General features: G+C 48.6%; 2 protein-coding genes across 4 annotated transcripts in view; one reads left to right on the top strand and one right to left on the bottom strand.

The window, feature by feature from the left end:
- The window catches only part of arhgef25a (Rho guanine nucleotide exchange factor (GEF) 25a), a 31,220-nt gene extending 16,821 nt beyond the window's left edge, over nucleotides 1-14,399 (bottom strand). For 2 of the 3 annotated variants that reach the window (XM_062458533.1, XM_062458535.1), the window contains exons 1-2: nucleotides 13,634-14,093; nucleotides 10,427-10,586 (exon numbers count right to left, since the gene is read on the bottom strand). In XM_062458533.1, the coding sequence (XP_062314517.1) occupies nucleotides 10,427-10,586; nucleotides 13,634-13,729 (256 nt within the window). In that variant the 5' untranslated portion in view covers nucleotides 13,730-14,093. Of the gene's footprint in view, nucleotides 1-10,426; nucleotides 10,587-13,633; nucleotides 14,094-14,381 lie in introns of those variants that run through there. The other variant, XM_062458534.1, reaches the window with a different exon arrangement.
- A 3,966-nt stretch (nucleotides 14,400-18,365) lies between these two features.
- ankrd33aa (ankyrin repeat domain 33Aa) lies at nucleotides 18,366-24,059 on the top strand. The gene is made up of 5 exons (XM_062458095.1): nucleotides 18,366-18,497; nucleotides 20,049-20,428; nucleotides 20,587-20,716; nucleotides 21,168-21,308; nucleotides 22,324-24,059. The coding sequence occupies exons 2-5, from the start codon at nucleotides 20,168-20,170 to the stop codon at nucleotides 23,148-23,150; spliced, it is 1,359 nt and encodes a 452-aa protein (XP_062314079.1). The 5' UTR covers nucleotides 18,366-18,497; nucleotides 20,049-20,167; the 3' UTR covers nucleotides 23,151-24,059.
- Nucleotides 24,060-25,906: the final 1,847 nt, after the last annotated feature.

The following is a 25,906-nucleotide window of genomic DNA, read 5'->3' as shown; positions in this document are numbered from 1 at the left end:
GCAGAGCTCTCGGCTCTGTGCACGGTTTGGTCAAAGGACAAGACTGGGAGACTGCCTCTGAGAGAAAGAGGGAGTGATAGAGAGAGAGGGAGAGAAGGGGGAGAGGGGTGGAGTCAGGCAGCAGCAGCCTCTCCAGTTGCTTGGCTATTCCAGGATAAGGTTCCCACTTCCCCCTCCCCTCCCTCTCTCTCTCTCTCTCTCTCTCTCTCTCTCTCTCTCTCTCTCTCTCTCTCTCTCTCTCTTTCTCTCGTGTCTCTTCGGATGTTCCTTTGAGCTGCTCTTTTATCTTCCTCCTTTGTAAAACACCAGCCCTCCTCTCGTCTTCCCTCCGTCTCTCTCTCTCTCTCTCTCTCTCTCTCTCTCTCTCTCTCTCTCTCTCTCTCTCTCTCTCTCTCTCTCTCTCTCTCCCTCCTCTCTTTAGTCTGCTGTTGCTTTGTCATCCTGTTTTTCCCATTAAGCTCAGAGTCTGACTTTGGCAGGCGGGCTCACAAGCTCTCAGGGAAACCTTACACCCCAGACCCGTGCTGAAATGCCACAGCACCCTAGCATGAACTCATAGCAACAACATGAGGAACCCTGAATCAGACATAATTATATTTAGACAGAGGAGGGAGGGGGTTGCTGTTTTAAGAGGAAGGGTGTAATTTATTGCCAGTAAGCTGATGTTTGTGTCCTTATATGTGAATTTGAGTGGACTGGTTGCATTTCCTGAGTATAGGAGATGGATATTGATGTTCCGCGTTCCCGTACGATGAGTAGCGCCGATAAGGAGACAGTCTTCTTTTCCATGAAGCTGAGGGGGGCTCCGATTTCACAATGTTGGCATTCTTCGTAAGTCTGCGGGGTCGCAGGAGTAATGCTCTCGTGTTTGGGTTTGAAAGAGAGGGTCTGTGTGTGTGTGTGTGTGTGTGCGTGCGCGCTCGCGTGTTTGTGTTTGTAATCCCACTCATTCACCTTGACATTTCAACATAAACAGCGGCCAACCGAACCACTTGGTTCTCTGGAGTGCAGAAAATCCAGAGAAGTGCAGAGTCCACCGTGGGGTGGATGCTGGTCCTTATCTCTAGCACTGCCTTCATGTAGTTGTAGGAGTGTGGAACTCTGACGCCGGCTTGTGGTTTGTCCCTCCACGGACCTCTGTCACCAGGACCTCATCAGCTCTGCTGTTTCAGAGAAGTTCTGACCCAGTCATCTGGCCGCGGTTATTTTGCCCCGATTCAGCGCTTCAGCGCTTCTCATAGTCAACACGTTGACTATGAGAACTGATGTTCACTCATCATCGAATCTACCCTCGACATGTGCCCTTGTGAGGAGATGATCGACGTTATTCGCTTAACCTGTGATTGGTCCATAATGTTTTGGCTTATTAGTGTTTATATGTGTGTGTATGTATATGGGGCTGCGTTTGACCTATGATATTCAACTGTGGGTATGTGCTTTGTTGGACTGAGTGACTGTGTGGCAAGTTGTTTTGTATGTGTGTGAGATTAAAAACAGAAGTGGGCAGTGGGCAAGTGGGCAGATAATTGGAGAGTGTTGCGGCATGAGTGTGCATATCCTACTGAAGGTGCGTGTTCCCCAGGGTAGCTTTTCAGCCCACTCACTGCAAACACACTCTCACACACACACACACAATCAGTCTCCTAACAATGAAGGTTCCATTTGATTGTGTGTGTTAGTTAATAAATATCAGCTTAGTGTATTTTTCTTTCTCTATAATGTCAAAGCCCTAATTACTGACCTTATAGGCACATACAGTACAATGGATCCATGCACCGCTTTGACTGTTAGCCCCTTAACTGCAGGTTTACCATTCAAGTAATCTCACTCGCACACACGCACGCCGGGGAACACACCACAAAGAGTTTCCGCAGCTCAAACACACAAAGTGTGACGTGAGTCTGCATGACTCGAGCTCACCCCGGGGGCTAAACCCTACGACTCCTCAACGCACGCACTCCGTCAGAAGACCTTCGGCTTCCAGTGACAGAGCGGTCTGAGGTCATTGTCGGCGTCCTCCGCGGTCTCAGACGAGCCGGGCGTCTAACGTTCCTGTCCGCGGGGCCACCGGCCAGTAACCAGAGAAGCCTGGGTACTGGCTGGCACACAACACCAGCTCTGGGGAAACACCTGTGTATGTGTGTGTGTGGGGGGGGGGGGAGCGGGAAGGATGGAGGGAGTGATGCTGAAACGGCGAGATGCACCGCTACTTTCCCCCCCCCAGTGTCTGTGGGCAGGGAGGCCCGTCTCTGCAGCACTGCCCGCAGTGTGGATGTGTGCCCTGGCATACGCCCACTCCTAATATCACACCCTCGCTGGGCTGCTCTCCACCACTGCGTGCTCTCTTCCTCTCTCTCTCTCTCTCTCTCTCTCTCTCTCTCTCTCTCTCTCTCTCTCTCTCTCTCTCTCTCTCTCTCTCTCTCTCTCTCTCTCTCTCTCACTTCTCTGCCTCCGCTCTCTCTCTTTCTCTGTTCTCCACTGGCTCTCTGATGTGTCTGAGTGCATTAGCTGCCTTGCAAGTGACAAAGAGGTGTGTGTATGTGTGAGGGTGTGTGTGTCTGTGAGAGAGGGAAGGAGTGAGAAGGAGTGAGGTAGTGCTACCAACTTCAAAGCAGGTCTCATGTGATGTTGTCCCTCCGGCAGCAGCATCCCGACTTCCTGTCCATATTCATGTTGCGGCAGGTGACACACGCAACCCCGCAACCGACACGAAGGCTCAAGCCTCTCTCTGTCATACACGAACACGCACACACGTACACCCACACACACGCGCACGTTATTCTCTGCTTCCCTCTCTCATCGTTTCCATTTTTGGGGTCTCCTTCTCCCTCCCACCCCGTCTCACTCTCACACCTTCCCTCCCTCTCATCATGGATGCTTTAGCCGCACTCTCTGCGCTCTGCTGGAATCACGGAGCTCTGGAAAAGATCCACCCTCGCAAGAAACCCCACTACAGACAGAGGTAGGCGTGAGAGGACTGATATAAAAAATATATGTTTCAAGTCCTAAATGATACACGATGTAAAATACAGTATATACTCGCTGTGATAGGATGTCTAAACGGTGGCGGTGGCAGTGGATTAGCATTCACTTGGAGATTTGATAAACACTATGCAGTAAATCTCAATTTTTCCCTCTAGGCCAGCACAAATGACGACGCACATCTCAAGGCTGGCCAGCAGGGGGAGTTCAGTTCTCAAGGCTCTCCACCGCTACACTGTGACCGCCATCCGCCGGCGCCTCATCAGAATCACAGACAAAACGATGACAAACGTTCTCTGCAGCATTGTGCTTCAGCGGCGTGATTCAAACGTTTGTCCGTCCTAAAACTTGTTGCAAGTAGGCCTAATCATCACCGAAGACTGGTCCGCTCTGTTGTGTGGAATACCTTGTGGACCTAACTTTTGTTTAAATCCCTTTTCTTTCTCTTCTAGAACATTCCTTTAGAATGTCTCGTTGCATGTATAAAACATATCATGCATCTCACGCGCCTCTCGGTAGCATGTTGCTCATGCATGGATTACGGCGAACATGCATGCGTGTGCCATGAGCGTTCAGAGTACTGCGTTTTTTTTTTCCACAGGTACACCCGCACTTATAGCAGTTCATGTTGTTTAATTGTAACTTGTTTAACTACATGCTCTTATGGTTCTTCCCTTTGGCACTTATTTTGGTTGTTCACAATGTGTGCTTCATGTTTTGGCTACTCGCAATGTTTTGTGGCTATCTCGTTGTTATGATCAGTGACCTATGCACTTTGTAAAGCTCTCTCTTGGAAGTCGCTTTGGATAAAAGCGTCTGCTAAATGAATAAATGTAAATGTAAATGTACCGCCGGGCTGTGCGTGTGCGCTCGTCTATTCAGCTTGCATGACTGTCCAACTACTCAGAACTCCATCACCCAGCAGCCCCTCATCCTCAGAATTAAAATTTGGTGCACAGCTCTTTTGTTTGCCTCCCCTCTCTCCCCCCTCCCTTTGTCTCTCTCACTCGCTCTACCACATGCTCATCAACCTTAGCTTGCTACAGTACCAGTCTTTTCCCCCTTCTCTACTACCCCCCCCCCCCCCACACACACACACACACACACACATACACATCCTCTCTTTCTTTCCCTCTCTCTCTCCGAAGCGCCGAGCGCCAATTAAGGCCAGTGGGCATTAGGCAGATGCCTGCCTGCATGTCTGTTTGTTCAGCTTCTTCTCCATTCCAGCTGCGCAGAGCACACATTTAGTGCCTAGTTAAATGTGTGTGTGTGTGTGTGTGAGAGTGTTTGTGTCTTTGTGCTTGTATGTTTTTAGGAGAGAGTGAAAGAGTGTGTGTGTGTGTGTGTGTGTGCTCATGCTAGTACCAGTCTGTGTCTCTCCCCGCTCCCCTTTATAGAGCAGTGCAGCTCTCCCATTACAGGAGTTCTGCAGAACATAGAGATGCAGGGCTGCTACCCAACACTGTTCACACACACACACACACTTACACATTCACACACACACACACACTTACACATTCACACACACACACACACACACACATTTACACATTCACACACACACACACACACTTACACAATCACACACACACACACACACACATACACATTCACACACACACACGCTGGCACAATTCACTACCACTCAATCCAGCCTTTCCATTGAACTCTGTATAAACTGTGGCAGTCTTAGTTACAACTCTGGAAACTGTCAGAAGTCTGGTTTTCTCCACTCTTTCTGACCCTGCATCAAAAGCTTACATTCACTTCTCTCCTCCACATACACACACACACACACACTCCTGGTTGTGCATCCCCCTACCAACACACACTCACATAGTGCTGTATTCCAGTATGTGGAGGTGCTGGCTGGCTGCAAGATGTGAAGAAGAAGGCTATACTAAAACATGATCCAACATAGAGAACATGTTTCACAATGCTGGCCAAAACCCCTTGCCCACACGTAGAAATGTTGCCCTTGGCTCCCCCCCCACCCCACCCCCCTCCACCTTCAAGACGCTCTAACATGGGAGCCAGGGACGAGGGGTGGGCTGTGGTTTACATCGTCCAGCACTTGGAGAAAGAGGGAGATTTTTCAGCGAGTTTTCCAGCATTCTGGTTCGTTAATAAGCGTTCACTCTAAATCTGAAAGCGGGGTGCGTTAGATGACTGGCATATCTCGGTCCAAATGCGTTTGGTAGGTTTGTGTCTGTGTGTCTCCCACGTGGGACAGGAACCATGATGCTTAACTTCCCCTTACTTCACCATCAGCCATAGTGTGTAGCTGTGACCTGTTTGTGTGTGTGTGGCTCAGATAGCCCCACCTCAGGTCCACTATTGTCTAGGTCTTTGCAAATGATAAGAGATGTTTAGGCCGTAAATCCCAAACCTGGCTAAACTTAAAAGACAGTGCAGACATTCCACACCACACACATACACACCCAAACACATGCAGCCATACACACACACACACATACACAATAACTTACACAGGCCCTTGCACACCGATATACACGTGCACAATCTTACAGTACACAAACAGACACGCACACACACTGATTCCACAGGTCCCCCTCCTGTCCCTAGTCATCAATTCCCATGGCTCCAGCTCTGCTCTGGGGCCATGTCCTGTAGCAGGCTGTGAGGAGGAGGGTGATCACCGCCCTTATAAGGTCATGGAGAGCTCAGTCTATGGCCTCCACTGGGACAGCTCTCTACCCAGCATCCCCCCTAGTCTCTCTTCAGCCTGGGGCTGTGGAGGAGAATAGCATCATGTCATCTGGCCTGCACACACAGAAGTGTGTGTGTGTGTGTGTGTGTGTCGGTAGGAATCGGTGTGTGTGACACAGAGAGCTCAGTTTAGTAGCAGTGAATAGGGTTAATTCCTCTCTCAAAGTAGGTGAAGGTAGGACCTCTTCTGACTAGTCTGACAACATTTGTTTATGAGTGCATCCATATTTAACACAGCACAGAAAACAACACCTTCGTTTTTTTCCTGCCTCTAGCTATTTGGGTGTGCTTTGCCTTCGGCAAGGGCACAACCTTTGTTCTCTCACATATATATTATTATTTTTATTATTCTTTTTGCCCCCCTAAAACTCAGTCAATATTTGGCCTACATAGACAACCTAGGTGTCAAAAGTTTCGTCTTGGTAGCGATTGAGTTGCTTCTATTGGGATTTACGTTCCGTTGCATGGTTTAAGTGGAAATTAAGTTTTTGTGGCAAAAAGTGAAGCTAACGGTGGCTAACTTGCTAGCCACAGTCAATGACGCTACTTACGTCACTAACGTCACGAAAACTCGCGTGACTACCTCTAGCAGAACATTAGTTTAGCAGCTCGTTAACTTCTGGGAGATAGCTAAGCTAACTGCTTTACTGCAAGGCAGCTGCAGAAACGCCACAAGCAAAGAGGCCAGGGTGATAACTATTTACTAATTTTACTTTGTGATATGACACACAATTGTGACGTGTAATGTACAATATAAGCTGATTTTATTAAAGAAGTACATCTACTTTCGGAAACAGTCTACTATGTCACTGAAGTATTAGCATCATGACATTAGCCTCTGTTGCCCGGGCAACACATACTACAGTGGTCTATGATGCATCTGTTTTCAATCGTTAAAATAAACATTCCTCACAAATACATTTTCGTTGTAGGATTTATTATGACATTACATTACAAGTAAACGATTTGTGGGTGAAATTATCATTACCTGTGGTTTCAAACCAGTGTTGCTCACTGAAACGCTGTAGCCTACGCGAGACACTACAAATACATCTACACAACTGTAGGAAGTCAAACGGCGACAGAACATGTTCGGCACTCTCCTTACTTAAATCAAAAATCTATCTAACTACTAACCTTAACTTCAGTGCCACAGCCTAAACTTTGTCAATCTGTTCATGAAAATAATTAATTTCAGCCTAAACCGTACAACGGAACGTTAAATCAAATTCAACCAACGCAATCGCTACCAAGACGAACACAGAAGTAGTCTAGTACTGTACCGTAGTAGTACAATTTACCGGGGCAGCTTCTCCACACAGGGCTATATCGCATTTTGCGTTGTTACTGACAATGATCGCTACCAGTGAGCTTTTTATGAAAGCGATTTTCCACTAAATAAATGTCAAGCTTATTTACGTTTTTGGGGGCATACTTTCAGTTAGCAGATGGTACTGTTTGAATCGCGATTCCATCTTCTACTGCCGGTAACGTCGTACAATAATCTTCAAAAAGGGTTCTCATGAATGAATGCAATATGAGTAGGCTAAATTCCTTAAAATATCACGAGAAGGGAAAAACTTAAAAGGACGTTTAAGTCATAGAGATTAGGTCAATTTTTACACCGGTCTGCCAAATTTATTCGTTTTGATTCAACGATGAGGCTGCCTCTTGCAGGTGAAATGAGAAGACATCTATTTCATTCTACACTTAACTCGTATTTTGAGTTGTAAATGAGCAGCAAAAAAAAGATGCTTTTAAATCTATGTAATTTTTATAAATAATAAGTAGGCCCTATGCATTTTTATATAAAATATACAGAAATATAAAAAAAAATGTTGTAAAAATGTCATTAAAAAACGGACCCCTGTGCAACCGACGCAAGCAAGCACACCCTACAATTTCCCAAGAAATTGTACCCTCTCTAGTTTTATATTTTATTCACACACTCATATTTCAATTCGATCAGCCAGAACAGATTCCCTACTACATCCCATAATACTGTATGTTGACTGTATTTATTTCCAGTATTGTTATTATTGACTTCAAACACCTTCTGAAGAATCTGCTGCCATGGTTACAAAGGAGACTTTTTAGTGTGTGTGAGCACTTTTCTGTGGTCACCGACCAGTAACAGCTTCCTGTTGTTGTGAGCTTGAGCACTTTACTGGGACAGAGACAACCATCATAAAAGCGCGTGTGCAGACACGTGCACATCCGTCATCGAGGCCTGTTACAAAACCCCTGGCAGAGCGTGGGCCCTCATTTTTTTGGGGGGGGGTGGGTTGAGGCGGTGGGGGGGGGGGGGGGTTGAGGGCCAGGGGTGAGGGAAGGTTCAGGAAGGTTGGAGCTACCTAGGGAGGTTGGGGAAAAATACGACCGGCACTCCTGGCTCTTCGGAGAGAGGTCAAAGTGGCTCGGCATTCCTTTGAGAAACCGAAGGATGACCGAAGACGAAGAGAAGGCATGGAAAAGTTGAGGATGGACGAGGGAGGGGAGAGTGAAGGAAAGGCAAACGGAGGAGGAGGAGAAGGCAGCCAGAGTGGAGATGGTAAAGGTCATTTCAGAGGGAGCGATCAAAGAAGAAGAGCGAGACAAAAAGAGGTTTGCATGTGGAGTGTATGGTCTACGGAGAGACAGAGAAGTAGGGGAGAGAGAGAGAGAGAGAGAGAGAGAGAGAGAGAGAGAGAGAGAGAGAGAGAGAGAGAGAGAGAGCGAGAGAGAGAGAGAGAGAGAGAGAGCGAGAGAGAGAGAGAGGAGAGAGAGAGAGAGAGAGAGAGAGAGAGAGAGAGAGAGAGAGAGAGAGAGAGAGAGAGAGAGAGAGATGGATGAAGAATTTGGAAAGAAGGTCAGGGATGGATGCTGTGTCTGAATGTGATTTAGAAGAGACTGGCACGGCGGGGGAAGCCACCAGAAGGCATCTTGTTTCTAATCTCTGCCAGATGGATGATGGCTGGGGTCTCCGACAAACACACACACGCACGCACGCACATCTAAACACTTAAGCTAACACTCGCAGCCAAGCTCGTACACCCTGTCACTCTCTTACACATGCAGCCCGCACACACTCTCAGACACACACACACACACACACACACACACACACACATACACATACACAGCAAGGAATGAAAACAAAACTCGGACTTCTGACAGTAATGGTCCCAACCACAGCAAACAAAATCACATTACTACAAGCGCACACAAACCCACAGTCAAGAACACACAGCCGAGAAGTTTAAACCCACCGTACACTGTATATTTGGACCGCTCCACCTGAGAACGCCGAGGTGTAAATACTGTTCAAGGTGGTGTGTAGGACCAGGCAGCATGGATGATGGTGACGGAAGGCTGGCAGACAGCCAGAGCCTGGTGCTCACTGCCCCACCATCTGGAAGACATTGTGGAAGAACCACGAGGGCAGCGTCTTCAGTCCCACTGCTGCCCTCACACTGTCATCCTGTGGACCTCCAGCCTACATCCCCTCGTGGTGGGACAAATATGTGAAAGAAGTTTGGAGGAGGAAAAGGAATGTCAATGAAAAAAAGAGGTGAAGAAATATGGGATCGAAACCAACGACCCAAGTGTCCGAGCCGAGTCCACCTTTATGAGTAAATTATTTCAGGCACCTTTCTTCTTCTTTTTTTTTACCACACATTTACCACGCACACACACCCTTTTGGAGTCAAGAGTTGTGTGCTAAGATAATATTTGGGCGCATTAGCTTTGCCGGCACAATCCGTCTACACTAGACTATTACAGATAAACATCGCTGACAGCTTCCTCCCTCCCCTGCTCTCCTCCGGACGCCGTGTTCTGCTCAACAGTTAGTGGCCTCAACCACATGGTGTATACACACACTCACACACACACTCACACACAGACTACCAAACCCCCACTACCAGACCCCCCCCCCCCCCCCCAAACACTGAACCAGCTACAGAGCCTCTTTGTTCTTTTGCACTCAAGGAAACATGGCAACGCACGCAAACCTTCTGCATGTAAATCAAGATGGCTGCAACCAACAGTGTTTTCCCCCGTCAATAAGGTCTGAAGGGAGACAAGCGGGGAGTTCAACCCCCCCCCCCCCCCACACACACACACACACACACTTATACACACATTCTCCCTTCCCCTACTTGTGTTTCCAGCTTTCGTCTATGGTACATTACCCAGTTCCTGATTGTAATGGCTAATAGTGCCAGCTGTCTAGATATAGGGTGGAATTCATTACCCTCCAATCAGGACTCAGGTGTGTCCGATCTGATAACAGAACAGTTTATGGTGAAATAAGAGCAGTAGGAGTCAGGCTCTTTGACCAGCAATTGCCCCCCCCACACACACACACACACAAACACACACACAAACACACACCTACACACGATTCAGGAAGCTTTACTTGTCCTGAGGGTCTCTTTGGGTAATGCAGGAGGTTATTTTGGGTGCAGCCCAACACATACAAGGGCATGAGGGTGAAAGAACCTGAATCATATTTACAGGCAACTTGTCAGCCGTTTGTTGAAATGTCTCTGATAAAGTTTGAAAGGGGAAAAAACAACAATGGAATGTTGTTTTTTGAGTTGTAGGGAGAGGAGGTCAAGTGGGTTGAGACAGGTTTGGTCAGACCCATGTTTGGACTGCAATCCCGTGCACATAGAACGCTTGTGTTTCCATGTGCGAGGGGACAGATGTAGGCTGGTACAGGTCTTACCTGTCCTCTGTCGTCCCCTCTCCAGGTTGCCGGGGGACCTGGTCTCCCAGACCGGCCCTGCCTGTACCCACGAGGCTGGGCTGGGGTCCGGGCCGATGGCCTCCATCCCCTCCACACCGGTCAAGGCTGCTGGGGGGTCAGGCTCACTGCTGTCAGCAAGCTGGAGACAGACATGGCTTTGTCAGTGGTGCAGCATTCATTCTCAAGAGTTAGTGATGGTGAGATTGTCACACTTCAGCCACATGCTATACTGTACTGTGCTATGATGTTATAGAATACTGTATGGTCCAATGTTATGCACCACAATACAAATATCTTTTGGGGGGGATTTTTGGTTGATTTATTGTCCCTCCATTTACAGGGACACTTTGATATATTCTAGAGGTAAAAATTGGGCACCAAATCTGTACTAAGTACTAAACAGTCCCTGATACCCTTTTTCAATTTCCCCTGGCGTCCCGGGAGCTAAACAGAGGAGCGGAGCTAGCGCTGGAGTCAGCGATCCATCCCTCTCTCTCCTCAGAGACAGACTGAGATGCTAATCACCCTCCCCGCTGCGCTTTTTTCTCTTCTTCTTTTTTCTTTTCTATCTCCTGGGAAGGAAACGATCAGTCCACACCCAACCCCCCGCCCGATGGGGAGGGTTCCAGACAGGAAGTCATCGTTCCCTGCTCTCTTCTTCAGCAGTTAGACACTATCTGGATGCACCCCCCACCACCACCCCGCCCCCCAAAACAAGAGAAAAAAAGAAATGTGATAAGAACAGTCGGGAATCACACATGCCTGACCAACTCTTTCCATTGGATGATGCAGATATGTACCAAACGGTTCTGTTTCGTGTGTAATTTCAGTCATTTCGTTTATCTTGTGGACACGACCGTATAATGTTTAAAGTGTCATTGCATTTAAATGTTGCCTTTCGAATGTGTTGCTTTGAAATTGGTACTTGACAGTGCATTTCCAGTCGGGCAATGTCCTTACATTACGTAAGCTAGCCTGCGCATGTCTACCAAGTTGGCCCCTTACGATTGGTCAGTGTTACCCCTAAACTCCCCCACCTTTGAGGGTGATAGGTTCCCCCAATTCAACTGTGCCGTAAAGCAATGTAACAGTTCTGATTGAATCCGCTGTCTGACAGGTTTCCACGCCAGGACCTACAGCACCAGGACCTACAGCAGCAGGACCTACAACACCAGGACCTACAGCACCAGGCCCTACAACAACCAGGACCTACAACAGCAAGACCTACAGCACCAGGACCTACAGCACCAGGACCTACAACACCAGGACCTACAGCACCAGGACCTACAACACCAGGACCTACAGCACCAGGACCTACAGCAGCAAGACCTACAGCACCAGGACCTACAACACCAGGACCTACAGCACCAGGCCCTACAACACCAGGACCTACAACAGCAAGACCTACAGCACCAGGACCTACAGCACCAGGACCTACAACACCAGGACCTACAGCACCAGGACCTACAACACCAGGACCTACAGCACCAGGATCTACAGGACCTACAGCACCAGGACCTACAGGACATACAGCAGCAGGACCTACAGCACCAGGACCTACAGCACCAGGATCTACAGGACCTACAGCACCAGGACCTACAGGACATACAGCAGCAGGACCTACAGCACCAGGACCTACAGCACCAGGATCTACAGGACCTACAGCACCAGGGACCTACAGGACATACAGCAGCAGGACCTACAGCACCAGGACCTACAGCACCAGGACCTACAGGACCTACAGCACCAGGACCTACAGCAGCAGGACCTACAGCACCAGGACCTACAGGACCTACAGCAGCAGGACCTACAGCACCAGGACCTACAGCAGCAGGACCTACAGCACCAGGACCTACAGGACCTACAGCAGCTGCCGTGTTTACGAGATGAGCAGTGTGAGTGTGTGAGTCATGAAGAAGCAGAGAGAGTTGAAGAAAGAGAAAGAAAGAGAAAGAAGAACATATCTGAGAGAGAGAGAGAGAGATGAGAGAGAGAGAGAGAGAGAGAGAGAGAGAGAGAGAGAGAGAGAGAGAGAGCATGGTGCAGGGTTGATTATTAGGCCTCCATGTGTTTGTTTATGGTTAGCTGTCTTCATCAGTGCTACTACGTTGTCTGAGCCTCAGATGCCAAGCACCAAAGAATTCCTGGCAACCTCTCTCTCTTTCTCTCTCTCTCCAGCTCTCCTCTCTCTCCTTTCCATCTCTCTCTTTCTCACTCTCTCTTCTCTCCCAGACTCTCTATCTCTGTGTGTCCTTGTCTGGTGTCTTATCTTTAAGGCAAGGCATTGCTATCTGTGTGGGTGTCACAAAAGCTTTTGTTTTGTTATCACAGGGTTGTCAGGACATCATAGAAAATCTAATTTAAGTATTGGCATTAGGAAAAACCATAGATTGTCTTAAGATAGTTTTCTCTAGTCCTGATGTTTTCCTTGTGTATATTGTGGTGGATTCTTGGTTGTCTTAAAATAAGTCATACACACACAACGCGCACCCATACACACACACACATTCAAAACACACACCAAGCACTCACACATGCACATACACAGTTTCGTGTCAGGAATATGTTTGTAAATAGTGTCTTCTATTGCTCCATCAAACCTGACTTCCTGATGTCAGCCTAAGATGGTAAAGTTGAGCCAAGCATGTTTCCTGAGAGCTGATTGGAGACTGTTATCGGACACGGTAAGTACTGAAGGTTTACTGGTAAATACGATCCGGAACGCTCTCTCCCTCAATACCCCTGTATTGATTTTCCCCTCTGCATTTGAAGCGGTTGCGAAAACTACAAGGCTGTTGCCGAGTCAGCCCTGGGTTTGACTTCCCAAGAGATTCAAGTGGAAATGCATCAACAGTTAACAAGGAATCCATCGTTTCCAAGAAATATGACAAAAAACGTCAATGTCATCTCTCTGTGTTTCTTGTGTGGAATAGAAACGTCCCATCTGTTTCTGGTTGGTCCATCTTCCCTAATTTGAGTAAAGAATACCTTTGAAAGTATGTCATGAGATCAGACCTTGTCAAAACCAGTCAACGAGGACTGAAGCTAAAGTCATAGTTCGTGTGCCACTACAGTCTCTTGGTCACAAAACTGGAAATACATGTGACCTTTGACACCGCTGTTGCCATGATCGACGACACATAACCGTGCACAAAGACAACAAACAAAACAGACTGAGTCACTCACCCACTGCTGGTTGGGCAACGCCAGGGAGGTTAGCATGTCAGCCATGGCACCCAACATCTGGTCAGTCCGACCCTGGTTCTTCTGAAGAGCCTTCATTCTCTCCCTCTTTTGCGAAACGCTGCCTTCTTTTAATCTGTCCCCCCCCCCCTCTTTTCCTTTTCCTTAGGATTGTTCCCCCCCGTACTCCTCCTGGAAAGGTATTTCTCTTTATTTTCTCCTTTCTTTCTATGCCGGTTGCTCCCTTGTTATTTCTCTCTCTCCTTCTCTCTCTTTTCCCACCTTGTCTCCTCAGTCAGAGGGCTGTTCCAGAGGGCGGCTGCTCTGCTCGCTGACGGCCTCGTACTGGACTGACCAACAGAGTCTCTCATGGAGATGAATCATTGATCCTGGAAAAAAAGGAGAACATTTTTTGGGCTGAACGTAGGGAGTGCGCCTGGCATGGGACCAGCACTCTTTTCCTTTCTTCCTCTCCCTCCCTTCCTTCCTCCCTCCCTCCCTCCCTCCCTCCCTCCCTCCCTCCCTCCCTCCCTCCCTCCCTCCCTCCCTCCTCTCTCTCTCTCTCTCTCTCTCTCTCTCTCTCTCTCTCTCTCTCTCTCTCTCTCTCTCTCTCTCTCTCTCTCTCTCTCTCTCTCCCTCTCTCTCTCTCTCTCTCTCTCTCTCTCCTCTCTCTCTCTCTCTCTCTCTCTCTACACTGCAGGTGGAGTGGCAAATTATGTCTGGCTTCTTCCCGTCCTGCTAGTTCGCTCACTTGCAGTCTCCCTCGAGAGCGACAGACAAGACGATTTCCTGCCCGAAATGTGTTCCTCTCTTTTTTTCTTGCCCCCTCCCCCCCCTCCCCCCACCTCTCTTGCACAGAGTCCTGTCTTCTCAAATCGGTTTTTCTGGAGAGAATGATTTGCCAAGTCCTCGCAGAGATGTCGCCCACGAAGCCTCCTCTCTCCTCCTCCTCTCTCTCCTCCTCTCCTTTCTTTCCCTCTTTTCCTGCGAAAGTGGGGGTGCGTGCTGGCCGTCTCACTCCACCTCGAAACTCGCCCCCCTTGCCCCTCATTGGCTGTCGAGGGTGACCACCCACCTCCCCGAACATCTCTTCCTCTCCCCTCCTTTCCATCCATCCACCTCTCTCCCTCCACCACTTCTTCTTGACACATTTCCCCTCTTCTTCCACCCCCCCTGCTCCTCCTTCCTCTCCTCCTCTCCCTTTTTCAAACTTTCTCCCCAGTGCTCCTGGCCCCGCTGTTTCTCGCCCTCTAAAGAGAGGGAAAGCCCTGCTCTCTTTCTCTATCCCTCTCTCTCGCTATAACTCTGCCTCTCTCCATCTCGGCTCCCGTCTCTCAGCGGTGACACATGGTTTGCGTGAACTGTTAAGGAGCGGACCAGAGCCAAATAAGGCATGAACACACAACCCACACAGTGCCTAGAGGAGACCGTGTCATAGTTTACACAGACAGCACACTGGCCTGCTCAGTCGAGGCTCAGATCTAGGCCTATCTATTAGCCTCATGGCGATGATGGGTTTGGTTGTGCAGCCATGGAAGATCCAGCAAGAGAGAGAGTGTGTGTGTGTGTGTGTGCGCCGCCATGTGTGTTCTGTTTACCCACAGGTAAACAAGTGTGTCAGCTGTCTTTCCTGGTCCTGTAGTTAACATCTTCCTCAAAGAGAGAGACCCTCCAGTGACACAGACATGTTCTCCAGTGAGACATTCATGTCTCACTTGGCTCCTGGCTAGAGTCAGGACACATACACGCACACAGGCCGAAGATCGGATTTATTTCGTGTGTTGCCCTCGCGCTGTTACTCTCCCGGCAAGCGTGGTCAAATTGGCGTCCCATTCCTCCAGCCGACTCTGCTCTCTGTTGAGGAGAACCGTGGATCGCGGAGTTTGTGAATCACAGCCCTGTGAAGGAGGAGGAGGAGGAGGGGTAGACGTCATAGCTGGGATGAATAGAGCGGAGCCTCCCTCTAGTCTTCAGCCAAACGGTGTTAAGACCAGTCCGGGAAACAGTGCCAAGAGTCTAATATTAGCTGAGCACACAGCCAGCTTTAGAAACCGATTTCGATGGTTAATCTTAGTTTCTCTCAGGCAGCGTTCTCTTTGTCCCTCCTGTGAGTTGATCTGAAATGACATTTTGTTCTGAATGCTGTGTCCTGGGTGCGGACGGCTTCACAGCCGGCGCAGCACTTTCCTAACACAGCCAACCATCCTACAAATAAGTTGTTTTCAGCTACAGAAAGGTTCACATTGGAGCCAGTGGATATCGCCCTCAAAGTGCTAGTGTGAAATTATATTGATATTCATCACAGACAAACCAGGAAAAGCTCTTGCGACCTCTAGGAGAGACCAGCGGTTGGAGCCAATCGAGTTAAAGCACTGCTGCCACCTGCTGGTCCAGACAGGTGTCGGCGGACTCTTGTACGGGCCAGTCCGCACCAGGAAGGCCGGATCTTATTTGGGGGGGGGGGGGCCGTGAGAGAGGATTATTTCTTCTTTCCTATTTCACCGTTATTTATTTGATTGTATTTGAACCTTGACCTGTCTCTCTGCCTCTGTCTCTCTCTCTTGCTGCTCTCTCCACCTCCCTTTCCGCATTGCCTCTTTATGCTTGTGTATCCTGTAGGCGTGTAGCAATTCTGCCTTCCATGTCTAGCTTGTCTCACTTTTTCTCTCTCTCTCTCTCTCTCTCTCTCTCTCTCTCTCTCTCTCTCTCTCTCTCTCTCTCTCTCTCTCTCTCTCTCTCTCTCTCTCGCTCTCTCTCTCGCTCTCTCACCTCAGCCTCATCTTTCCTTCTATTCCAGAAAGGCCTTGTCACCCCCCCCCCCCCACCCCCTCGCCGGGCATGGCTTCCCTTTCCTCCGCGTCCCACTTCCTGTTGACCCCAGAGACCTGCAATCACAGCTCCTGGCCCCGTCCCAGCACAGCATCTGCTTTCACTGTCTGGGAGGCTCCCAGCAGGTCCTCGGCTTGACACTCTTCCTGAACGATGCATGAAAGTCAGGACCTACAGAGTGCCGGCCTGACCTCACTGCTGAGGTCTGGAACTTCAGGTCATAGATGAGGTCAAGCCAAACATAAAGCGAAAAAAATATGTTCTGGGGACATCTTTTTGGGGTATTATTCTTTCTTTTCATTGAAACATTTCATTTATTTTTGTTCATTTTAACAGTTGAAGGATGTAGGCCTACACTGCACTGTTGTGAGGTAGGTTGTAATGTGCTAATGAGGTGCTTCAGTGGTTGGTGGCTTTTGATAGGATTGAGAAGGATTGCTCTGGTGGCTTCTGGCCAGTTTTGGTAGCACAAACTGGTAGCTGGGCACAGTGTCTGTACTTTTCTATATCTCATTCTATAGAATATGTTGTCACAGTTGCGTATATATAGATGGATGGATATATGGATTTGATGTACATAGGAGTTAGATAAACAAAAACATAGATATTCAGCTAAACCCAGGTTTCGCACGTGAGTTTTTCTCTCCCACATCACCTTATACAATCGAGCCCGGCTGCTCGTTCCTTATGTGGCCCTGGTCCATAATTAGATGATCAGAGGGCACCTGGGGTCAGGCCACAGGTAGCCTAGCATGGTCACAAGCCAGCAGGATTAGGACTGTATCACCGTAAAACAAGTCCCCTGACCCCAGAACTCTGCTGTTCTATTTCAGGCCTGGAGATCTCCTATCCCTGGGACTGAAACCTGCCAGGTTCGTGATGATGTGTATTTCTGGACAGGAGTGCTGAGGAGCTGGAGTGTGTTCCCCCAGGTAGCCACCAGGGGGGGACTACACTCCTCTTATTCGGTCAGTCAAGCTCCCTCAAAGAGATAATATGGGAACACAAAGCACACTTGCAGGCTTCTCTTGTTTGCCTGTTCAGCACATTATATGAACTAAAAAAGATTGACATAGATCCCTTTGGTTCAAGAAAGAACCCTTTCTTGCAAGTCAAGGTTCCAGGAAACCATAAGCATATACTCTTTTTCAGAAGGGTTCTTCATATTCTATATATCATATCCTACTTTTGCAGATACTGCTGTAATTCTGTTCTTACAAGTTACTCAAATAGGCGAAACTATCGTCTCTCTATGTGATCAGGCTGACTGGTAAACCGTGTGCATGTTCGTTTGTTTTCATTTGTGTGTGCCAGGACATGGACATGGTCGTCCCCCGTCATGGGCCAGCCGGCTGGTGTGGCCGCTCCAGTCCGTGTGTCTGGGCAGACAGGCTCCACACTGCAGCCCTGACACCCCAGCAGGGAAGGGGGTGGGAGGGGAGAGGGAGGGAGGGGTGAAGGCACGGGAGGTGGGGGGGAAGGAGGGAGTTAGAGGTGGAGGGGGATGGGTGGGAGGGAGGGAGGGAGAGAGGAAGGGAGGGGGGAGGGACGGAGGGAGAGATGTTACTCCAAGAGTCACAGGCCTCCATGAGAAGCCAGGCCGGACACTCTGCTGTTTCTGCTGTTTCTGCCACCTAATCCACAAATCTCCTGTAATCAGGATGAGGAGAGGGGAAGCCTGCAGCCTGGGACTTAAGAGCACAGCTATGTTGGGACCTCGTCAGGAGGGGTGGGGGGGGGGGGGGGGGGCGCAGGGGCCGATCAGCCCCTAAGTGGCCGCAGAATTGAGGGGACGGGAGGGGATGGGATTGGGCGTGGGGTAGTGAGAGAGTGGATGGGAGGGAGGGAGGGGGCAGGGCAGAACCAGGGCTTTGCTGGAGGGACTAAGCTCGTTACATCCAAGAGACCAGGGAGCAAGCAGGAGAAGACGTCTGCTGAACTGTGATGCTTTAACCACCACGGAGAAAGAGGAGAGGAGAGAAAGAGAAGAGGACTACACCCACTCACCCCCCCGCTGGACAGATACTCGTTTATTCCGGTGAGAGTCAGCAGTGGTTGTGTGAGTTTGGATTTGAAGTTGAGACACCCAGAGGTTTTACAGGGTGCATGTGTCAGAGTACCCTTGCTGGGCATGTAGTGTAATCTGTACAGTATCAGTGTACCTAACCTACAACCACTAACTGTATGCAGTTAGTTGATGAGCCAAAACATACCGAGATGGTCTGGAGGCTGGAAGTCTAGAGGAGGTCACCTCACCACAGATCAGCATGTGATTCGTTCACAACGACTCCTGAGTCGTTGTGAACGAATCACAGAGCGTCACAGAGCGTCGTCTTCTCCCGCAGAAGCAAGCGGGAGAAGACGACGCTCTGTGACAGAGCTCTCTCTGTTTCTTTAGAGGAAGGAACAGCGCAGCAGGGATTCGGCAACAGAAAAGGGTTAGGGTTACCCTGGGATTGGAAGAGTTTCACCTGGGGTTTAACAGGAAAATAGTCTGAGGCAGTTTTGAACCTGATTGGGAGGAGGCAGATCGCTGGTTGTGTGCTGAGCTCACTCTTGATCAAGTGTGTGTGTGTGTGTGTGTGTGTGTGTGTGTGTGTGTGTGTGTGTGTGTGGGAATGCCCGGCCAAGGCAACGTGCTGACATCCTCATGCCCTCACTGTGCAGATTGTTTATGTTGCTGTGTAAGAGAATGTTTTCCCCATCCCCACCCCATCGCACCCACACCCACACACACACACACACACACACACATACACTAACACACACACTAACACACACACTAACACACACACATTATTTGTCAACCTATAAAAGACAGAGTAGCACAATACTAAACCCCAAGGATTACTAAATATAGCCGGACCTTGGAACAAAACAGATCTTCTTTTTTTGGTAGAAGGTATGTCAAGCAAGGCCCTTGTTTAACACAACTTGATATATTACGCCAACATGTTAGATAGACAAGGAATCAAGATGTATGCATGTATTCCACGCTAGTCGCTTTGGATAAAAGCGTCTGCTAAATGAATACATGTAAATGTAAATTCCTTTCACTGTGGCTAGCACACATCTCATTCATGTGAAATATAACTCAAAGTTTTGTTGAGTGACACAGTAAAGGCTTACACAGTAAAGGGGACAGGCTGTCAATCCCAGCCAGTCCCCACCCAGCCAGGCCCCGCCTAGCACTCAAGGATGACTCTGCTCATCCTCCGGAGCCCTCACCCCCCACGGCCTCGTGGCCCTGGGCCTGCTCCGTCAGAGTTGAGGCTTAGACTAGCTAGCAGCCTCCCGTCCTCACCACGTTTGGTTTTCAGACAGATGTTGATCCATCTGGGGAGGGTGATCAAGTGTATATTTTTTTATAATGGTTTTCGTTGGCTGGGTTTAATAATAGCACTGTGAAAGTTATCTTCAGGGTGGGTTCAGGTTCCGAGATCACAATGATGATCACATGCAAGTGGGGAAGTTATGTGGACAGGGTTACAGATGCTTACCTGTACTCATGAGCAAAAGACATGGAAGAGCTTCTTCTATGGTCTCGATGGTGATGATGATGATGATGATGGGTGTGTGTCCTGTCCAGGGATTTCTCCTCCAGGATGCAGATAGCAGCCACAGGGTCCACAAGGCCCCTCCCACAGGACTGATCCCCGTCCACAGGGGGGGAGGGGAAGGGGTGTAGGGGAGCGGGGGGTCGGCGCTATGGCGACGGCGTCCCACGACCCCAACCTGGGCGCCGGCCCCTCGGACGACTCGGAGATCTCCCTCGACGAGTCGGAAAGCGGGAGCGTGCTGTCCGACGACTCTGTGATGCCCGACTACGAGCGCGAGGACAAGCCCAGGGGGGGGTCCACCCCCACGCTGTACGAGGCCTGCCTCAGGAACGAGGCCCTCACCCTCCGCAGGGTCCTGGAGAGAGGGGTCACCAGGGAGGAGGTCATGGAGCTGGACATCAACGGCAGGGTGAGCCTGGGGGTGGGGAGGGCCGCGCTTTCAGCACCTCGCCAGTTCGGATGAAGTGGCCTTTAGCTCAGGGGATGTGACCGTCTTTCTCCTCGGTCGTCCCACGGTGAGGAATCAACCGCCAACGCTGTTTGTCTGTGCGCTTTGTCTCTGGGCAGAACGGCCTGATGCTGGGCGTGTCGAAAGGCTACGTGGACATCGTGTTCGGCCTGTACACGTGTCCAATGGTGGACATCAATCACCAGGACAACGATGGGAACACCGCCCTCATGATCGCTGCTCAGGCCGGTACGCTAGTAGAAGTGGGGCTCAAATTGTAAAAGAAATTGCACATTAACTGTCTGTTATTTTCTGGTTGAAACTGTTAACATTTTATACAGACATAAGGACAACTATACGATACGTTACGTATGTTAGGTACAAGTTCTTTACAGATAACTAAAGAGCATTTTTTTTTACATTTCCGATGTTGGCTGTTCAGGTTTGTATTTACAGAAGAAAGAACTGTGTTGTGTAACCTATGCTTTGTAAGCTGTAAGAAAGTCCTAACAATATTCAATACTATTATAATATAAATACAAATCTATAGTATTATCATATCAATAATAATCAATATTATTATATTATCAAAAATGCTCAATGTTGTTAGAATATCAATCATATTCAATATGTGTAAAATATCTAGTATAATCAATATTAGTCTAATATCAATAATAATGCCATTCTTGTGTGTCTGCAGGGTTTGTCACCATCCTCAACTACATCTTGAACTATTACCCCAGGGTAGACCTGGAGCTGAGGGACACCCGCGGCTTCACTGCCCTCATCAAGGCCTCCATGCAGGGCCGCCAGGACTGTGTTTCTGCCCTGCTCATGCATGGTGAGACCCACAACACCAGACACTCACACAGACCTCTCGTATCAGAGAACTTTGTATTGAAACATACATCCTATGGTTTGGTGCATTGTTCAGAGTGCTACAGACATTCAGAATGTAAACAGACGAGGAAAGCACGGGCTTTGTTTCATGAGTTCCTCCAAAATATCCCGTGTACACAAAAGATCCCCAGATTTGGACCTAATTAATATATTTCCATTGGCGAATTTCCTTACATACAGCCTTTTAAAGGGTGGCATGTAGCCTTTCTAGTTTCACTTGGCGTTGATACAAAAGTCAGGAGTTGAGTCCCGGAGTCCCGGGCTCCCGAGGCCTGGAGATGGAGGAGGAGGATGACGCACACTCATCTGCGTTTAAGGGGCAAACCTGAGGACATTTTCTTTTTCTGATCCTCTTGGCCTAGGGGAGAGATTAGCTTCGGAGGGGACTTACCAGGACGCATTTAGGCTGGCTCGGACCCAGAGAAAAATACTACTCACTCGATTTACACCAATTACTGGTTCAGTCATGTCGAAGCAGGTCACTGTCACCCCCTACTGCATGTTATTGCCCATCCAAGGCCTTGGTGATAGGCTGTTTGGTGTCTGAAACACCTAAGCTAGCATGCTGGTATATTAGTTATTATTATATTATTAGGGAGGTTTGCTGAGTTTGATAAGACTAAAGAGGGACTCGATACATTGCGGACCAAGTGCAGGATAAACAGTATATTAGTCAGGGAAGATTTATATTTGTCTAGATATTTTCCTCCATGATTTAAACACCTTGATTGGAATTTTAGGTGATGATGATGCTTTAGCCTCTTACATAGACAGATACAAATTAGACTATTGATAAACAATGTTATTCCTGTTGTTCCTTAACTGGCCACTTGGTGGTGCTATTTTGCTTAATTGCCCGAGTGAGACTTCATCCTTTTCAGGAAATTGTATTTGACCAGTCACCCTGTCGTTCTTCCCCCCAACCCCCTGTGGTCTCCCTCTCTGGTCCTGTCCAGGTGCGGACATCAACGTGGTGGACTCCACCAAGGGGAAAGACATCAAGGACTGGGCCTTGAAGACCGGCCGCTTTGAGATCCTACAGAGGCTCCGACGCCTCCACACTCGGCCCGTCGCCTTGCAGTTCTGCGAAGACTACGCCATCGAGTGGCCCGCTCTGAAGGTGCTGGTGGCCAAGGCCACGTCCTCCAAGTCAGCGGGCCAGAAGCTGGCCCAGAGCCTCAAGGACAACCTGACCTTCAGCTTCCCCCGAGACCCCCAGGACGACGGGGTGCTGGACCACATGGTGCGCATGACCACCAGCCTCCACAGCCCCCTGGTGGCCACCGGCACCCGGCCCCTCTGCCCCACCAGCCCCCCGGAGATCGGCAAGCGCCGGCTGGCCGTGCCGGAGCTGGTGGCCAAGCACAGCAGCAAGGAGCTGGAGGAGAGCTCCGTGTGCCACGGCGACGGCTCCATCGCCTCCATCACGCCCATCGTGGTGACGACCAGCGGCATGTCCCTGACTTGCTGCAACGGGGAGAGGCGAGAGAGCATCGTCTCCGAGGCCACGAGTCACGTCCGCAGCTACCTGCCCCGGATCCTGACCCAGAGGAACAGCGTGTTCCCCTCCGGCTGCATCCCCAAGATCCAGGTGACCAAGTCCGGGGAGCCCACCCCCAAGAAGGAGAAGAAGACGAAGAAGCAAAAGGGCTACCTGGAGCCGCCCGTGTGGAAGTACAAGGAGTCCAAGGAGGAGAAGAAGAAGGAGAGGAAGAAGGCGGAGAAGGAGAAGAGCAAACAGGAGAAGAAGGATAAGCAGGCCAAGAAGAAGGCGACCAAGTGAGGCCCCGGACATCTCTGCACCTCTCCTGGGAGGTCTCCAGTAACAGCCGGGGGAAATGAACGACTGCGAACTGTGGTTGATAGAATGTGGTCTTGGCCCCTGAGAGGAGGAACAAGACAAAGACCATGAGAACTTGAACAGTTATAGGGGCCTTTCAGCTAACCCCCCCCCCCCCCAGACTTAGTGCTATACATTATTTGTTTGAAATAACTATTTTTCCATCCTGTCAACTTCTAGAGTTGAATTGACTTGGAAGTGTCTTTGTTTGCTGAGCCAGGATGACAATGTCGGGTCAAAGGCAGTTCTTGACAAAGCGTGTGTGAAGAATATTCATACTCTACACTCGTCATTCCGGCATTTATCATGGCACCATGTCATTTCATTTTGAGAAACTAAAGCAATAACCAATGAACAAGGGCTTTTTATATCTGTTACACAACTACCAAGGCTTACCTCATGGGAGTTGATTGACGTTTGTATCTGTCTTCGAGGGAGGGAAGTTCAACTGATTTCAAAGGAAAGGAACTGAATATAAACCAATAACTGAATGGACTTTTCAGATATGAAACAATCTTGAGTCGTTTTATCTGGAACCCTCGCACCCCCCACCCTTCAGATCGGACAAGGTTCACATCCCAAGCTTAGCACAGAGGATAACTGAGTCTTGGATTGCACAAACTTGCTCCATTAGATGTTTTAGTATTATTATACTGTTTTCCATGTCACATATCTAAAATAACACAAAGAAATGACAGTTGAGTCAGTTTCTAATCTAGAACCAAAACTTAAATGTGAAGAATGCCTAGAACAAAGCTTGTACATGACCGGCTACGATAAATATTTCCCATAAGAAACAAAAGCCCTCCAAATATTTGAAACAAAATACGACCAAACGCGATAGAAGATGATGGAATAATAAAGACCCAATATTGAACGTGTAAAAACAACATGTGACTGAGAGTTAGTCTGGTTTCAATGGTCCAGTTACTCTACCTGCTCTGAGCTTGTTAGAGGAGTCTATAACGGGACGCCGAACACATGGGAGGGCTGATAGATGTTGGCCCTAAGCCTCTCAGGTTAGGAGAGGCTATGTTGCGTAACGCGGGAAGTATTTTAGCCTGCGCTGGGGGTGAGTAGGGGTAAAAAAGAACAGATATCTCTGACTTGCGTCATGAGGATGACGCAAGGATACAGAGAATGTGTTCTTGTATTGGAAATTGTATTTGGGACCCCGAGATTCTTTATTGATTCTATGTATACTCAAGAAATGTTACGTATAAAAGAAACACTTTTTACTGTCTTTAATGACGTACAGAAACTAACCATTTTCAGAAACACTGTTCATATGCAGATTCGAGTGAGTGTATTTAAGGTTTTATTAGTTTGTTATTTGAGCATGTGCAGTTTGTCTAAATGAGGAACCTCAAAGTGATATGTCACCAATGTTCACCAGCATGTAGCAACTAAAAAGAGCCGTGAGAATCATGTTTATCAAAAGTAAATCAACACTTAAGTCTGGCAGTGTCTCACGGTGTCTCGTGAGAGCTTTGGCTGACTTCCGCTTTTGCAGGAGAACATTATATAGAAAAGGCAACGCTAAAATAAAAGAGCCTTAGAAAAGGTCAGAGAGATAAGACTGGATGACTAACACTGCTTGGCCGAGGAGAGACATACAGAGACAAATCCTGACAGATACACACATCATCCTGCCATATTTGACTGTAAAATTCAAGAACTGTTGCGTCATTCACAAAGAAGCCAAATAATTAAACGTTATGCTGAAATGTCTTGAGACAAATGGGTGTGACTGTGTATGTTGACCATGAATTCGATTTTTTTTTTTCCAAGTCTGAACCACCAAATGTGTTCAGTGCCGTTCTCCTCAGAGCTCCAGCCCAGAGCGGCTCTGAGGAGAGCGTGAGACAGCAGGGCCCGGGGCTGTGGAAGCAGGCAGAGGAATCCACCGTTACAGGGAAGGGAAGATAAACGCTGATCAAAAATGCACATCTTCTCCAAGACTGGGGATGTGAAACCTCCCAGCTGTGTCTTTGCATTTGTGTGTGTGTGTGTGTGTGTGTGTGTGTGTGTGTGTGTGTGTGTGTGTGTGTGTGTGTGTGTGTGTGTGTGTGTGTGTGTGTGTGTGTGGTGTGTGTGTGTGAGAGAGAATACAGGCCAAGAGCAAAGATTAAATGGCCTGAGAACATAACAGACGACACACGATGACTGATGTGAAGAGATTACACTCACTAGAATGCAGCTTTCCCAGGATAAAGGATTTTGGGACATTAGTATGTTCCCTATTCAGTTTTCCCTTTTCTGTTGAAGAGGACAGTTTACAATATTCGTGAGCTTCTGCATATTTGCATATCTATGGATAGCGTACATTTATTCAAAAATGCCATCGTTGCCACAAAAGACCAGTTGAGTACTAGCAAGCACTTGTGTCATCTGCGGTCCAGTCTAGAAAGAGCATGGCTGTTGTCCAGGAGACTTGTGTCCAAGAGAGGCACCGTGACAACGCCAGTCCCATTGGGCATAGCAACCTCAGGTCACACTGACTCCAGTATCAGAGTCAGCAACACACAGTCAGAGACAGAACATAATGCAATGTCATTTCTTATTAAGACTGCTCTAAAAGTGAAGTAAAAATGTCCCGTTTGTTGGAAAAGTGAATGAGTGGAGCATGGTATGTATCCACGGAAGATCCCCAAGGCTTGGATCATGTTGACAGCAATCAAGTTACCGTTCAATCTGGT

Source organism: Osmerus eperlanus, chromosome 4, assembly GCF_963692335.1.
Source record: "Osmerus eperlanus chromosome 4, fOsmEpe2.1, whole genome shotgun sequence".
NCBI lineage: Eukaryota > Metazoa > Chordata > Actinopteri > Osmeriformes > Osmeridae > Osmerus > Osmerus eperlanus.
This window is presented reverse-complemented; position numbering and strand designations above follow the sequence as displayed.

Coding starts and splice junctions, on each gene's coding strand:
- ankrd33aa (XM_062458095.1), top strand. CDS start 20,168: ATGGCGACGGCGTCCCACGACCCCAACCTGGGCGCCGGCCCCTCGGAC. Junction 20,429..20,586: donor AGCTGGACATCAACGGCAGG/GTGAGCCTGGGG, acceptor GTCTCTGGGCAG/AACGGCCTGATGCTGGGCGT. Junction 21,309..22,323: donor TTCTGCCCTGCTCATGCATG/GTGAGACCCACA, acceptor GGTCCTGTCCAG/GTGCGGACATCAACGTGGTG.